This window comes from Vicia villosa, linkage group LG7 (genome assembly GCF_029867415.1).
Source record: "Vicia villosa cultivar HV-30 ecotype Madison, WI linkage group LG7, Vvil1.0, whole genome shotgun sequence".
NCBI lineage: Eukaryota > Viridiplantae > Streptophyta > Magnoliopsida > Fabales > Fabaceae > Vicia > Vicia villosa.
The window spans coordinates 115,667,644-115,683,092 of NC_081186.1; the positions used below are offsets into that span (position 1 = coordinate 115,667,644).

General features: G+C 32.7%; 2 protein-coding genes across 2 annotated transcripts; both read right to left on the minus strand.

The window, feature by feature from the left end:
* Nucleotides 1–640: 640 nt before the first annotated feature.
* Nucleotides 641–2,010, minus strand: LOC131616672 (16 kDa phloem protein 2-like). Its single transcript, XM_058888075.1, has 5 exons — nucleotides 1,872–2,010; nucleotides 1,467–1,532; nucleotides 1,262–1,385; nucleotides 1,054–1,168; nucleotides 641–935 (listed from the first exon to the last, which is right to left on the minus strand). Exons 1-5 carry the CDS (start codon nucleotides 1,936–1,938, stop codon nucleotides 864–866), a joined length of 444 nt encoding a protein of 147 aa, XP_058744058.1. The 5' UTR covers nucleotides 1,939–2,010; the 3' UTR covers nucleotides 641–863.
* Nucleotides 2,011–9,341: 7,331 nt separating this feature from the next.
* On the minus strand, nucleotides 9,342–10,632 carry LOC131616668 (16 kDa phloem protein 2-like). The gene is made up of 5 exons (XM_058888061.1): nucleotides 10,445–10,632; nucleotides 10,251–10,316; nucleotides 10,046–10,172; nucleotides 9,705–9,819; nucleotides 9,342–9,600 (listed from the first exon to the last, which is right to left on the minus strand). The coding sequence occupies exons 1-5, from the start codon at nucleotides 10,509–10,511 to the stop codon at nucleotides 9,526–9,528; spliced, it is 450 nt and encodes a 149-aa protein (XP_058744044.1). The 5' UTR covers nucleotides 10,512–10,632; the 3' UTR covers nucleotides 9,342–9,525.
* Between the last annotated feature and the right edge of the window lie 4,817 nt (nucleotides 10,633–15,449).

Here is a 15,449-nt window from a genome sequence, read left to right on the forward strand (position 1 = left end):
TGTGTAGTATACATTCTCATACAACCTTTAAATATACATAAGAATGAATCAACTTGATCCTACAATTGTGCAGACAATAATTACATTGATTCAAAATAGAATAATTCTATTAAAGACTATTAAAGTGTTATTATAATAGTAATGATAGAATCACACGGAGTAATAGTCGTGCATGAATCAAGGGCTTGTGACTTTATCCTTTCTCTAACTATCATTACATAAATCATACACTAATCAATACAATTATCAACATATAAAATACATTAATTATTAGTCTTAAACATCTTACTTTATTTGGTACTCAGGATTTTTCTAAATTGAATGTAAGAGGTCTATTCAAATTTGTCCATCCAAGTACTTGGAATGTGCCTACATTAAATATAAACCCTATCCATGTTTTTCCCACAATATCCCATATGTTTTTCTTTAGCAAAAAGTATTTAAGATTTGCCTACACGGAATATAAATGGTTCATATACCAAGTATTATGAGTGTGATACGTCCATAAATCTAATATCCCATATGAACATAGAAGAGTAGATAAACCATAGGACTATACATAAGCTAATCAATTAGGAGTTTAATAAAAAGGAGCATTTAAGCTGCATAGTTTCTATGAGCCCGAGCAAGATGCTAGTGTCTCTAAGAAGTAAAACACATAGCGACTAATTAATCATGCATTAGTTGTTGTTTGTTGTTATTAATATTCTGTTTACACATAACTTATTCTATATCCATGGCTTACATGCCATCATTTATTCAGCATAATATAGTTTACATAAAAAAGAAAAGAAAATCAAAGCAGAACACTATCAATCAGATCATCACACCAGAAAACACAATGATTAAATTCTTGATTCACTTCAAAAATCTCTTGATGATTCTTTCCATCCACCACTCTCCTCTTCCTTGTTGTAACCCTGTTCTTCATTTCTCTGCAACCAATAATTCATCGTACATTTGAATATCGACTAAAAAATAGGCACAAAACACGAATAAAAGTAATAGAAAAAACAGATTCTATATCATTATTATTATTATTATTATTATTACCTCGGGTTTAAAAGTGAGAGCCACCTTAATCTCACCACAATATTCATCTTCCTTTACAAGTTTGTAAACACTCTCTGGAACACTACCCTCTTCAAGCACCGCATCCAAAGAAATTCTACACAGAAATGAATGCATATTTAGTTTGCCAAAATTGCAAATTGCCCCTTTCTAAAGCCGAATTTGCAAGTTAAAGAAGAATTTAACTCACTTTGCTTCTCCAATATTATCATCACTATAGTTGTCCTTTTCCATTATCTTTAGATTGAGCTCAGAAGCAGCATCAGAAACAGTGAAAAGAAAGGTTTCATTCCATTGAGGGTTGGATCCAGCACCTAATATTTTCATAACACAATAATCAAGCCACTATTTAAGAGAAAATTATACAATACTAGTAATATTTTTCAGAATTTTACCTTCTTGCACATTACTCTTGTGCTCCTGTGCTCTGTAAGTAAGGATCACGTAAGGATCTACGCTAGCTGCAATTTGAGAACAAAGATCAATGTGAGTTTATGTAGCACCGACAGCTCTAAAAGAAGACATGTTCGTGTCAGACGCATGCACAAACACTAGGGATTACGTTTAATTTATTATTTTTTCAAATTATTACCGATTACACCGTATCAGTGTGAGGTTCTGATTAAATTGGTAATTCAACATTATATTATTATTATTATTATTATAACAAAAATAGATTCAATTAACAAGCTTTATGAACAACTAATATCTAGATTTTAAGTCATGTTTTTATGCAGAAATTTCAATGAAAAATGTGATTGACATTGGAATATCAAAATTTGAAATCTGGTATAACTTACTGAGAAAATCATTGTCATCAAGGCCTTTGGCACTGATCAAAACAACTTCAAGCGTTCCACGAGGCATATTTCTTTGCTTTTGGAATTCTAAATGGTAAAGGACTTTTTGATTTTGGATTTAGAAAAGGTTGATTGATTCTATTGGAACAGAAAATGTCTGAGTATAGTATTAAATTGATCCTATTTACGCGGCTTTTTTTTTTGTTTTGTAATAAACTAAATGTTGAGTTTATAATAACAATTATATAATATAATACTCCCAAAATCATTTGTCATTTATATACGCCCAAAATAATTATATACACTCAAAATCATGTGTCATTTATTTTTCTTAATTTTATTTAATTTTTACTCATATATATATATATATATATATATATATATATATATATATATATATATATATATATATATATATATATATATATATATAATCCTATGCATTCCCCTATCTTAAGAATTTTAAAAATGTAAAATTATATGAATAATGTATCTTAATTATTTTTATAGGATTTATTTCTTGTTGCTTACGGAAGTTAAAGGTAGAGAGCAACTTGAAAAGAAGTCTGGTTAACACGACTAGCAAAGAAAAATACAAAAAGAAAGAGTCAAAGCCAACCCACCAAGCTATTTTAGGAGAACTGACATTGGACGAATATCTATTGAGTTTCAACCGACTAATTATGTTAATTTTAACATTAAAATGTTGTTCTTGCAAGTTTGAGAGATAACCAGTTCGATGGAAGTGCTCTTACAAATCCTTGGGACATCTTGATCGATTCTATGAAACATATTCTCTTTGCAAACCGTATGGAGTAACTGAGAGTCAGATCAAGCTGAAGTTATTTCAGTTTTCTTGAAATGTAGGGCAACAAATTGACTATATTGTTTACCAAGTAGAACCATTCAAACTTAATTGGACTTAATTAGAAGATAGGTTTCTAGAGAGGTTTTTCATGCACGCTCAGTTTAAAGAGAGAAGAGCATAATTCTCAAATATCGAACAAAGTGATTTTGAGTCATTGTTTGATGCATTTGAGAGGTTAGAACTATTACTCAGAAGATGTCCAAATCACAACATGAGTGGTATGGAATAGATGAAACATTTCACTAGAAGTCTAAAAGCTCAAGTAAGAATGCTTTTGGATGCCTCTGGAGGTACCATAAAGACTAAGAATGAAGACGAGGTAAAAGAATTGATCGAAAGAATACGCGAGAATGAATATTGCTCAACAAGTGACAGAGTAGTCAAACCAAAGTGTGTACTTGAAGTAGATTCGAATGCAACAATATTATCCCAACTTGGGGTTATTTAGAAACAATTAGCTGCAACCGTTATTGTTTCGGCCAATGTTAGTCAGGTTCAGACACTACGGTGTGATTTTTGTTGCCAAGAGCATGCTAATGGAAACTGTGTTCTAGAGAGATATATAGAAGAGGCATATTATGCTGGAAATTTTCAGAGGTAACCCTTATTCTAATACTTCTAATGTAGGTTAGAATGATCAATCGAACTTCAAGGGGAGTAACAACCAAGTAACTCCTTAAGCCTCTTAAGTTTCTCAAGCACCACAACAAATTTAACCATCTCAACTTGAGAAGCTTTTACGAACTTCATGAAAGCTACTCAGACAAGTTTTGAACAAGTTGGAAAAATTAAGGAAGAAATGTTTAAAACCCTACGGGAGATGGCGAAGAGTCAAGATACCATGAGAAAAAAAGACCAAAGCATCAATAAAAAATTTATAAATGCAAATTGACCAATAGTCTCGATAAGTGGCAGTAAATGCTAGTTCAAGAGGGGGATTTGTTGGAAATACGATCGGCAACCCAAAAAATGAGAGTTGAAATCTATAATGTTGAGAAATGGAGTAATAAATTCAATCCAAAGAGTTATTAATGAGAGAAAATAACTTAGTGAGGGTGAGAAAAAAAGTGCAAAAGAGGTAATAGTTAAAAAAGAGGTTGAAAAAAATTCAGCGGAAGAAAAGAGTGAGAAAATAGGTGAAGATGAAGTTAGAGGGTATATTGATCAATTTATAGATAGAAACTCACCCTTCAGAAGGGCTAAGAAACAAATTTTGAATGAACCTAACCTAGAGCTATCGGACTACATTAAACTACCTTACCCATTCTTGAAAAATAAACCAAAGAAGAAAATGGAAGAGGGTCAATTCAAAAAATTTATGGAGATGCTAAAATAAATACAGGTTAACATTCTATCATGTGAAGCCCTCGAATAGATGCCAGTTTATGCTAAATTCACGAAGGAGCTCTTATCAGGAAAGTGTAAATTGAAGTATGACGAGAATATCAATTTGGCAGAAGAGTGTAGCGCAATAATTCAACGGAAGCTTCCACCTAAAGTCATTAATCCCGGTAGATTTACTATTCCCTATTCTATTTGTTCACTAACTACTTGTCATGATTTTTGTGATTTATGAGTTAGCAATAATCTGATGCCGCTATCCATGATGAGAAAGTTAAACTGTGGTGAACCAAAGCCAACTCATATGACTAACATTAACTGATCGTTCTATCACTTATCCATATGGAGTTCTTGAAGATGTATTGGTAAGAGTGGTTGATTTTTTATTTCCAGCAGATTTTGTGATTCTTGATATGCCAAAAGACTCTAAAATACCATTACTACTCTGAAGACCTTTCTTAGAAACAAATAGAGCTCTCACTAATGTACAATTGAGTGAGTTAATATTGAGATTTAATAAAGATAAAGAGAACCCTCAATGCTATAGAGTTAATGTAGTTAAAGATTTAGTTGAGAAAATGTCTCCAACTGAGTCACCTTTGTTGCCTATTGGATATATTATGGTGAATTTTATTGACACGATTGAGCAAGAACAAGATAAAGATGTTAAGGAGCATGTGTATGTCATATAAAAAGCGAGACCATGAGTAATCCTGAATCAAGTGTCTTAGTGACAACAAAATCTTATATAACAAAGATCCTTGAAGTGAAAGAGGCCCCCCATAGTTAAAGCCACAATTAACGCTTACTCTCTTAAGAAAACAATTGAGACCACCAGATCGATTTTGGAGTCCTTTGTCTAGTTCAAAAAAAGAGAAACCTAGAATAATATTGAGAAAGAATAAACGAACATGTGGTTGAATCATATGTGGTCTCAAGGGGAGAAATCCGACTAATTACATGCACAAGACCAAGTTTGATTTTAAAATAATTAGATACACTGATACAAGCCTGGAGGAAGAACTTGATTAGAGAAGCAAACAACCGAGTTAAGGACCTTAAAGACTACTTAATAAGATGTAACCCATCCGATAAAATTTTATTCCATTCACATTTTAATTTAATGTTATTTCCTTCTAATCGTCTTTTATTTTGTAGCATGTTGTCATGAAGAAGTTAAATTTCAGAATACCATCGAGGATGTGCACAACTACTTCAACAACAACATGTGATTTAGGAGTTGCAAAACTTTTCAAGTTTTTATTATTTCTCCTTTGTACTTCGATAAAATCAAGAGTATTAGCTAGTCTTTATGAATACTTCCTCCCTTTTTTTGATACGAGTTTCGTTTCTTTACTTAATAAACAAGTTTGATGCGGTTGTTTCTTTCCGTTAATGATTTGATACCTTACCAGTGATAATGTGAAAAGCAAAATGAAAACAAGTCACCAGAAAATATGAACAAAAAAGTTGATCATCATAGAAGTTCCTGTTGCAAATTTACATTAGATAAAGAGAAGGGATAGCCAACTGAATTGTACTCAATCTCTAGATACCTTAGCTAGTATGGTTTGAGCAAAAAGATTATTCATCATCCGACGATGACAGTCGTCGTCTGTAGGGACGAACCTGTCAGTCATCGCTAAGGTTTGTCGGCAGGAACGGGTACTCGCCAGCCTTCGCTGACGATCGTCATCAAGGTCTTGCCCGTCATTAAGGCTGGGGAGCACGATGGTCGCACAGACTGCCATTTTTTGCAGAGCAACGACAAATCCATAATTTTCCCAAATTTTATTGAAATTGTTCAGCATCCAAACGAAAAACGATGAAACACAAACCAAAATCAAGATTAACATCATAAAATACAAACAATGCACAAAAAGAAGATTACAAGGGATCACAATTTTAGAGCCCTAATATCATAAATTCCAAATTCTAATTGAATCAGATATGGGTGAGTCTGATACTACTTGTTAGATCGCTTTGATAGCTTAATAATTTTTATCCATATACAAATCAAGAACAAAACTCTAAACTAATCTCTATGAATCAAGAATTCAATTAGAGAATGAGTGCGGAACCGTACTTGAGTTTGTCATTGAAACCAATAATGGTTGCGGATATGTGATCTTCTGATTTGTAGAGTTCCTTAGAGTTTCTTGAATCTCTTTTGACGAGGAAGAAAAGAGAATATAGATAAATTGTGTTTTGTCAATCGTTCTACAAATGGAGACCATAATCCATATAAATAACCGTAGGGTTTTGTATGTTTAATATTCTGTATGTTTAATATTTTAATTTGACTACTCATCAACTTAGATATTGACTTATGATGTCGCTACACGATAATATTTTATGACATATATGCCTTGAGCCATAAACAAACTTAATATCATTAGATCGCTAGAGTTTTGACCAATTAAATAATGGTCATAACACAGTAATATTACATTTCTGACCCAAAATTCTAACATATAAATCATATGATCATTTAAACTACATAGTTTCACGTAGGGGTGGGAATAGGCTGGGCCGAGCTAGGCTTTGTCAAGCTTGAGCCTGACCTGCTAAAAAATTCAAAGCCTAAGTCTGACCTGTAGCCTATCGTAAGCTTATTTTTTTGGCCCGAGTCTGACCTTTTTGAAGGCTTGATTGGCCTATAAGCCTACTTAAAAGCTTATTTCATTTGAACAATTGTAAATAAGTCATTCGACTCAACTTTATATAGACTAACAAATTAAAAGATCAGTGAGATTTAATGTTTGTTTCCATTGAATTATTTGAGTTTATCTAGTAGCATAAATTTTGTGATTCTATTTGTTTGAGAGAGTTTATGTAAGCAACTTATGACATTGTTCATAAGATTTTTTTCATCCTATTTTCATAATTTCTTTAGGATAACTAAAATTTATTTTTATATTTCAATTCAATGTACAAAATAATAATTATAAAATTATTCATATTTATTTAAATAGGCCGACCTTATAGGCTTAAAAGACTTTTTATATAGCATGTGGCATAGTCTTTTTAGTTAAATAGGCTTAAAAAAAACATATGTCTTTTTTACTTATATAAAAAGTCTAGTCTGGCCTAGGCCTACGTAGGCTAGGCCGTAAGCTCTTGTTAGTCGGCCTGGCCTATTCTCACCCCTAATTTCCCGGAATGTTTGAAATTGGAGTTGCAGTAATAATCACATCACAATATTTTAATATTGCTGAAAACTACTGCGCCAATTACACGACAAGTGCAGCTTCAATTACGATCACAAAGACTTCAAAATCCTTGATACTACGATTCAAGTCACGGTCACAAACCATCGCTTAAAACTAGGGGTGGCAAAATGGATGGATTGGATGGATATGGATTAGATCCTTAATGGATGGATCAAACCAATCCATTAATCCATTACAATCCATTAAACTCTCTAAATAAAAATCCAATCCAATCCATCCATTAAGGAATAAAATCTATCCAATCCATCCATTAACAAATTTCTATCGTTTATTTTGTTATATATATATATATATATCTGCCTTATTCAAAAAAAAAAAAAATTCTAATGGATTGATATCCATCCATCCAAAAGATAATTAAAAATATTTTATTTTTTAAAAAAATTCATAAAAATAGTAATTTACGTATTTTAAAATAGTTTTTTTCGTTTTTCTGAAAAATAATTGATTTTTCGTTCTTCTGAAAAAAATTGAATTTTCGATTTTTTCTGTTTTTTCGAAAAAACTCGACATTTTTCCGAAAAAAAAACTCGATTTTTTTCGATTTCCCCAAAAATCTCGACTTTTTCATTTTTTCGAAAAAACTCGATTTTTCCGTTTTTCGAAAAAACTCGACTTTTTTCGTTTTCCCCCAAAAAATCTAGACTTTTTTCATTTTTTTCGAAAAAAACTCGATTTTTTCGTTTTCTGAAAAAAAAAAACTCAGCTTTTTTTTGTTTTTTCGGAAAAAAAACTCGATTTTTTTCGTTTTTTCCGAAAAAAACTTGAATTTTTCGTTTTTCTGGAAAAAACTCGACTTTATTGTTTTTTCGGAAAAACTTGATTTTTTCGTTTTTCGGAAAAAATTCGGTTTTTTCGTTTTTTTGAAAAAACTCGATTTTTTCGTTTTTCTGAAAAAACACGATTTTTTTGTCTTTCCGAAAAAACACGATTTTTCGTTAATTCGAAAAAACTCGATTTTTTTGTTTTTCCGAAAAATTGGATTTTTTTGTTTTTCGTAAAAACATGATTTTTCGTTTTTTCGGAAAAAAACTCGATTTTTCAATTTGCTGAAGAAACTCGATTTTTCAATTTTCTGAAGAAACTCGTAAATAATTTAAACCATTTAAAGTATAAAATAAAAATAATCCATTGGATTATCAAAATGTGTTGGATGGATTGGATCCATCCATGTATATAAATGGATGGATTTAATTCATCCATTAACTTATTTTTTATTTGGTGGATGGATTGGATGGATTTTTTGGTGGATGGATTTTAGCTTAATGGATCCAATTGCCACCCCTACTTAAAAGCTTGGTTGCATGCCTCTATCATTTTGTGCTTAATCATAGTTAACAAGGCAATTGATTCAATGTATGTTTCTGTCAGAGGATGATTCTAAGGCTCTGTTTGGTAAGACATGTTTTCGAGCTTATAGCTTATGTCTTATGTCTTATAAGCTCATATGATAATTTAGACTCGTTTGGTAACGGTCTTTTTATCACGAGCTTATAGTTTATTTTACTAGTTTATAGCTTATTTTTCAGACGCTATTTCAAATAGCGTTTTAGCTTATGTCTTATAGCTTATTACTTTTTCTTCCTTTTTTATCCTTATTATTTTAATTAAAATCCATTTTTAACCCTTATAATTTATTTTAATTTAAAATAAAATAATTATATATTAAATATCTTTTATGTCATTTTATATTTATAAGTTAATTGAACCGCTAATTTTACCAAACACTTTAATGAGCTTATAAGCTATTAGTCTCAACCATCCGCCATAAGCTATAAGTCATCAGTCATCAGTCACCAGTCATAAGCTATAAGCTATCAACTAGCTTATAAGTCAACTGCTATTTTTACCAAACAGACCCTAAATCATCCACCTCAGGTGAAAGTACTGATGAGAAGGAAGATGAGGATAATGTGCCCAAGCAAAATGCTGGTGTCTCTAAAAAGTAAAAGAAATAGCTACAAATTAATCATGCATTACTTGTTGTTTTTGTTATTATTCTGTTTACTCATAACTGCTTCATACATGTGCATAAAATAAAAATCAATTATCCAATATAATATAGTTTACACCAAAAGGAAAGAAAATCAAAGCATAACACTATCAGATCATCACACCAGAAAACACAGATTAAAATTCCAGACAATAGATACTATTTTTATTTTATATCAGTAATTCTGAATCTTGGAAATATTTAAATTCTTCATTCACTTCAAAAATCTCTTGCTGATTCTTTCCATCCACCACAGCTCTCCTCCTCTTCATTGTAGCCTTGTTCATGATTTCTCTGCAACCAATAATTCATAGTACATTTGAATAGGGACTATAAAATAGGCACAATAGAATGAAGAAAAGTAATAGAAAAAACAGATTCTATAGCATTATTATTACCTCAGGTGTAAAAGTGAGAGCCACCTTAATCTCACCACAATATTCATCTTCCTTCACAAGTTTGTAAACACTTTCTGGAATACTACCCTCTTCGAGCACAGCATCTAAAGGAATTCTACACATAGAAATGAATGCATAATTTTTATGTTAAAAGAACAAATTATGATTAATTTTCATTGCGATGACTGCAATCAGTGCCGCAAGAACACCTTTACCATGACAGTTTTTTAAAACATTTGCAGCACTATTAAACTATCTTATGCCAGGAATGGATCAGTATTAAACACAAAAGAAGATCGATGAAAGCAAGATTTGCACGTTATAGAAGAGTTTAAACTCACATTGCTTCTCCAAGGTTATCATCACTACTAAACTTGTCCTTTTCCATTACCCTAAGAGTGAGCTCAGAAGCAGAATCAGAAACAGTGAAAAGAAAGGTTTCATTCCATTGAGGATTGGATCCAGCACCTAATATTTTCATAACACAATAATCAATCCACTAAAGAGAAAATTATACAATACTAGTAAGATTTTTCAGAATTTTACCTTCTTGCACATTACTCTTGCGCTCCTGTGCTCTGTAAGTAAGGATCACATAAGGATCTATGCTAGCTGCAATTTAGAGAACCAAAAATTGAAAGTCAAACTTTTGGATCCATTGCTTTTATGCAGAAATTTCAATGAAAAACGTGAAATTATTGAGATTGCAATATCAAAATTTGAAATCTGGTATAACTTACAGAGAAAATCATTGTCTTCAAGGCCTTTGGCACTGATCAAAACAACTTCTAGTGTTCCACGAGGCATCTTTCTTTGCTTTTGGAATTCTAAATGGTAAAGAGCTTTTTTCTTAATAAGAAATGGTGAAGGAGTTTTGATTATATGTTTAATGGTTGTTAAAGTTGAAATAAAGGCTAAATTTATTGTACCAGAAAATGCCTGAATCAGTTGGAATTTTGCTGGATCCAACTTTTTCCTTTTTAAATGTTGATTACCTTACACGGCTTTTAGTTTTTCTTCTAACAAACTAAATGTTTAACTTTATAATATTGCCTCGGTTTTTTATTATAAATCATTTTGAAAAGAAAAATTGTATTTTAATATAAATTGTTTTATAATTCTAATGAATAAAAAAATTTGTATTCTTAAATATTTATTATTCCATCTCCTTTTAATTATATAAATTTATCTTCTAAATGTCATTAACGAAGGATAATTTTATAAAAACTTTTATAATTTCTCATTTTTATATAAGAGTTATTTTTTTTAATATATGCAAAAAATCCAAAATAACTTATAATAAAAAAACGTAGATTGTATGCTAAAAAAAACTTTATAATAAGACTAAATCGCTTATGTTATTTTTTTCTTATTTTTTAATTTTATTTGAGATACTATAATTCAAATGTTTTTCGTCATATTGTGAAACACCCCTCTATTGCGCCAGACTCAACGATACTCTCTATATATTATTACTTTCTCTTACTTCCATTTTAATTATGCGACGAATCAGGACAGTATTATTCAGTAAATGTGAGGCTTAAGACAACATTTATAAAGACTTTATTATACTATTAAGTATTAAAGCTTAAACGCGTTCTTGGTCTACTAATTGATTTCTTCTTTCTTTTTCTTTTTTAATTTTTTTTTAAAAAAAAATAGGCCATTTAATTTTTTTATGGTATTTTCCCTTCTAGTTTTGTGTACACTGACATTTGAAATTAAGGTAATTATTACGGACGGGAACCGAACCGGTGTACTTATTAATTTAAGGTTTTTGTTGGTTCACAGTAGAATAAGATAAACAAAGATGGACAAGATGAAGATGAAGAAGAGAGAGAAAATTGTAACTAACTTTTACTCAATTGAAAAACGATTACAAGAATGATTCTACAGTGTTTTCACATTACTAACAATTACAAAGCAAATGCATTATATTTACAAACTCATATTGGGTCAAACTAACTGAAGTCCAACTCAAGGCCCAACAAACTAACAACAAATACACACTCCGAATATGCAATTACACTTCAACGTCATCTCTTAATTCACATTCAGAGCTAAAATCAGCTACACTAATTCCATCCCTCAAATTGATGAAGTGTTCAGTCTTGACAGTCTTCGTCAAAATATCCACAAGTTGCTTCTGGGTACTACAGTGCACAACTTCCAGTACTCCATTCTGGACTTGATTCCTCATAAAGTGGAACTTTTTATCAACGTGTTTTCTTCTCCCATGCAGCACTGGATTCTTGGCAAGGCTTATGGCAGATTTATTGTCAATCATCAACTTCACTTGCTTCATCACCTTGATCTTCAGATCCTGCAACAAATTCAGCAGCCAAACAGCTTGACACGCAGACAAAGCACCTACAATGTATTCAGTTTCACAAGTTGACAACACAACCACTGGTTGCTTCTTGGAGCACCAAGAAATGAGACTTCCCAGATACTTGAAAAAATATCCACATGTACTTCTTCTGTAAACTCTATCACCACACAATCAGAGTCTAAGTAGAACATCAGTTCTGACTCACTTTCAGCTCCAGAAGGGAACAAAACTCTAATCTTCAGAGTCCCTTTAATATACCTCAAGATCCTGACAGCAGCTTGGTAATGTGACCACTTCGGTTTATTCATGAACCTGCTCACTATTCCAACTACGTAACAAATGTCAGCTCTAGTATTAAAGAGATATCTCAGCGAGCCTACCAACTGTTTGAAAGTTGTAACATCTACATCATTACCCTCATCATTAGAATCCAGCTTGTGATTCATCTCAGCAGGTGTGATTGCAGACTTGCAGTTTGTCAGCTCGAATCTCTTCAGAAGCTCAAGTTCATACTTCAGTTGATGCAGAATGATACCCTTCTCAGAGTACAAAATCTCAATCTCTAGAAAGTATCACAACTTTCCTAGGTCAGTCATCTGAAATTCATTTATCAACACCTTCTTGAACTTGGCTATCTCATCAGAACAACTCCCTGTCAACAATATATCATCAAAATAAAGACACACCAGAATCATATTGCCTCTAGAAATAAGTTGAACATAAACACCATATTCCATCTCACATTTCTAAAACCCCTGCTTTATGAAAAATAAATCAATCTACAAATTTTAAGATCTGGGCGCTTGCTTGAATCCATACAAAGCTTTATGCAACTTGTACACCATCCCTTCCTAATTCTTTTTGACAAATTTAGGAGGCTGTTACACATAAACTTCTTCTTGTAAAGGACCGTTCAGAAATGCAGACTTAACATCCAAATGTATCATAGACCAATTCCTATTATCTTCTATAACAATCACCAACCTGGTTGTTTCATGTCTAGCTACAAGTGCAAACACCTCAAAGTAATCTAGCCCAAGTTTCTAAGGAAAACCTCTAGCAATTAACCTTGCTTTGTGTTTTCCAATTGATCCATCTGGCTTCAATTTCACCTTGAAAACTCATATGACATTGATGGCTTTCTTCTCCTTTGGAAGCTCAGTCAACTCCCGAGTCTTGTTTCTTTCTATAGCCTCAAGTTATTTTTTCATGGCATCCAGCCAAACTTTCTTCTTGAGTGTTTATTATGTACTCACAGGTTCATAATATACTAACATGGTACACTAAATGGCTTCGCTTTCATAGTCTATTTCATCATCGTGTAGCTTGTCAAACTCTGTAAACCTTCTGGGTATTTGTCTCATTCTTTGTGGTCTATGTACTTGTTCTGAATCTTCTACAGAACCTGGAACAGTGTCAGCTTCTAGACCTCCTCTAGAAACACTTTCTTTAGAATTACCACCTTCATAAGAATGACTACTTCCGGAAGCATGATTACTCCCAGAAGTTGGATCTCTAGAGTCTTGCCCGCTTGACTTTGGACCACCTCTAGTGTCTGGATCACTTCCAGAGTCTCCATCAGATTCACCTTCCAAATCGCCTTCAGACTCTGATTCGCCTTCAGAATTAGAATTCGATTCACCTTCAGAACCAGACTCATCTTCAGAAACAACTTCCAAACTTCCATCAGAAGCACCTCAAACACCAGAGGCAGGATTAGACGTGTTCCAATCCCAAGTTTCTAAATCTTTTACTATGACATCTCTGTTAAATTCCACCTTCTTAGAGATTGGACAATAAAGTTTATAAGCACTTGTACTGTTATACCCCACCAGTAACATCACTTTACTTTTATTATCCAACTGCTTTCTCTTAGCATCTGGAACATGTTTATAACATACAAAATCGAATACTCTAAGATGACTCACACTTTGCTTATCTCCAGTCCACTTATCAAAAGGAACAACTTCCTTAAGCTTCTTAGTTGGACACCTGTTTGAGCACATACTTTGTAGTGGCAACAACTTCTCCCCATAACAAGTAAGGTAGTTTATTCTCTTTCAGCATGCTCCTTGTCATATCAAGCAAAGTACGATTTATTTTTTCAGCAAGAAAATTGTGTTGTGGAGTATACGAAGCAGTCACTTCATGCCCAACTCCATTTTCTTCACAGAACTGTCTAAATTATGTAGAGTTATACTCACGTCCACCATCAGTTATGAGAATCTTCAGCTTCTAACCACTCTGTCTTTCTGCCTTCACCTTAAACTTATGAAACTCAATGAATACCTCATGCTTAATTTTGATGAGTGCTACCCATGTCATTCTTGTGAACTCATCCATAAACGACACAAAATACTTGCTTCCTCCAAGTGAAGGTTCTAGGAATGGCCCACACACATCATAATACACAACTCCCAAGGCATGCTTTGCTCTTGGAACAACTTCTGATGCAAATGGAAATCTAGGTTGCTTACATTTCATGCATAACTCATATGACTTCTTAGGCTTCGCAATCTTAGGAATGCTATGTATCGGCTTCTTAGAACTCATATGCCCCAAGCTTCTAAAGTTCAGATGCCTCAATATTTTATGCCACAGTCCACTGTCATCTTCAGCGCCTTCTGCACTAAGGCATTTAGTTTCAATTATTTCCACACTCACCTTGAATGTTCTGTTGCTTCCTTGCTCAGATTACATAACCAAATTCTGATTGGAATCATACAACTTCAATAGACTGTCCTTTATAGTAACAGAGAAACCTTTCTCAATTAGTTGGCCTACACTCATGAGATTGCTCTTCATCCCAAGAACATACCAAACATCTTTGATCGTAACAATTTTACCATTCTTTACTTTGATTCAGGCATTTCCCATTCCTTTAGTATTAAGGAACTTATCATCAACACATTTAATCATTGTCCTCTTTCTGGAGTCAAAGTCTATCACCCATTGTTTATTTTCAATTATGTGATTTGAGCAGCCAGTATCCATATACCACCATTCTGACAATTCACTATTATCATAGTCATAAACCATCAATATTAGAGGTTCATCATCAGACTCTCTGGCTATATTTGCTCCTTCTTACTTCTTTCTTTTATTTGACCAACACTTAGAAGTATAATGGCCAAAATTCTTACAGCACTAGCATTGAATCTTCTTCTTGTCAAGACTTCTCCCTTCCCTTCTGATGTTTCTTCTCATCACAGCTGGATGCTTCTGACTTTTGAGAACCACCATGTCTCTTCTTGACTTCTAACCAAAAAGGCTTTTGACTCTTCCAACCAAAAGACGCCTTCAGAGCTTGCTCTACCTCTCTCTCTCAAAGGTTCTCTCAGTTAGACGCGACTCTTGTTAAACAAACGCCACTCCAAATTGACCCTAATATAGATATGGAGATTCATCTCCGG

Excerpts from the sequence above, each read along its gene's own strand:
- LOC131616668 (XM_058888061.1), bottom strand. The coding sequence starts at position 10,511 with ATGCCTCGTGGAACACTAGAAGTTGTTTTGATCAGTGCCAAAGGCCTT. Across the intron at positions 10,317-10,444 it reads TGAAGACAATGATTTTCTCT|CTAGCATAGATCCTTATGTG; the intron begins GTAAGTTATACC and ends TCTAAATTGCAG. Across the intron at positions 9,820-10,045 it reads GATAACCTTGGAGAAGCAAT|AATTCCTTTAGATGCTGTGC; the intron begins GTGAGTTTAAAC and ends TTCTATGTGTAG.
- LOC131616672 (XM_058888075.1), bottom strand. The coding sequence starts at position 1,938 with ATGCCTCGTGGAACGCTTGAAGTTGTTTTGATCAGTGCCAAAGGCCTT. Across the intron at positions 1,533-1,871 it reads TGATGACAATGATTTTCTCA|CTAGCGTAGATCCTTACGTG; the intron begins GTAAGTTATACC and ends CTCAAATTGCAG. Across the intron at positions 1,169-1,261 it reads GATAATATTGGAGAAGCAAA|AATTTCTTTGGATGCGGTGC; the intron begins GTGAGTTAAATT and ends ATTTCTGTGTAG.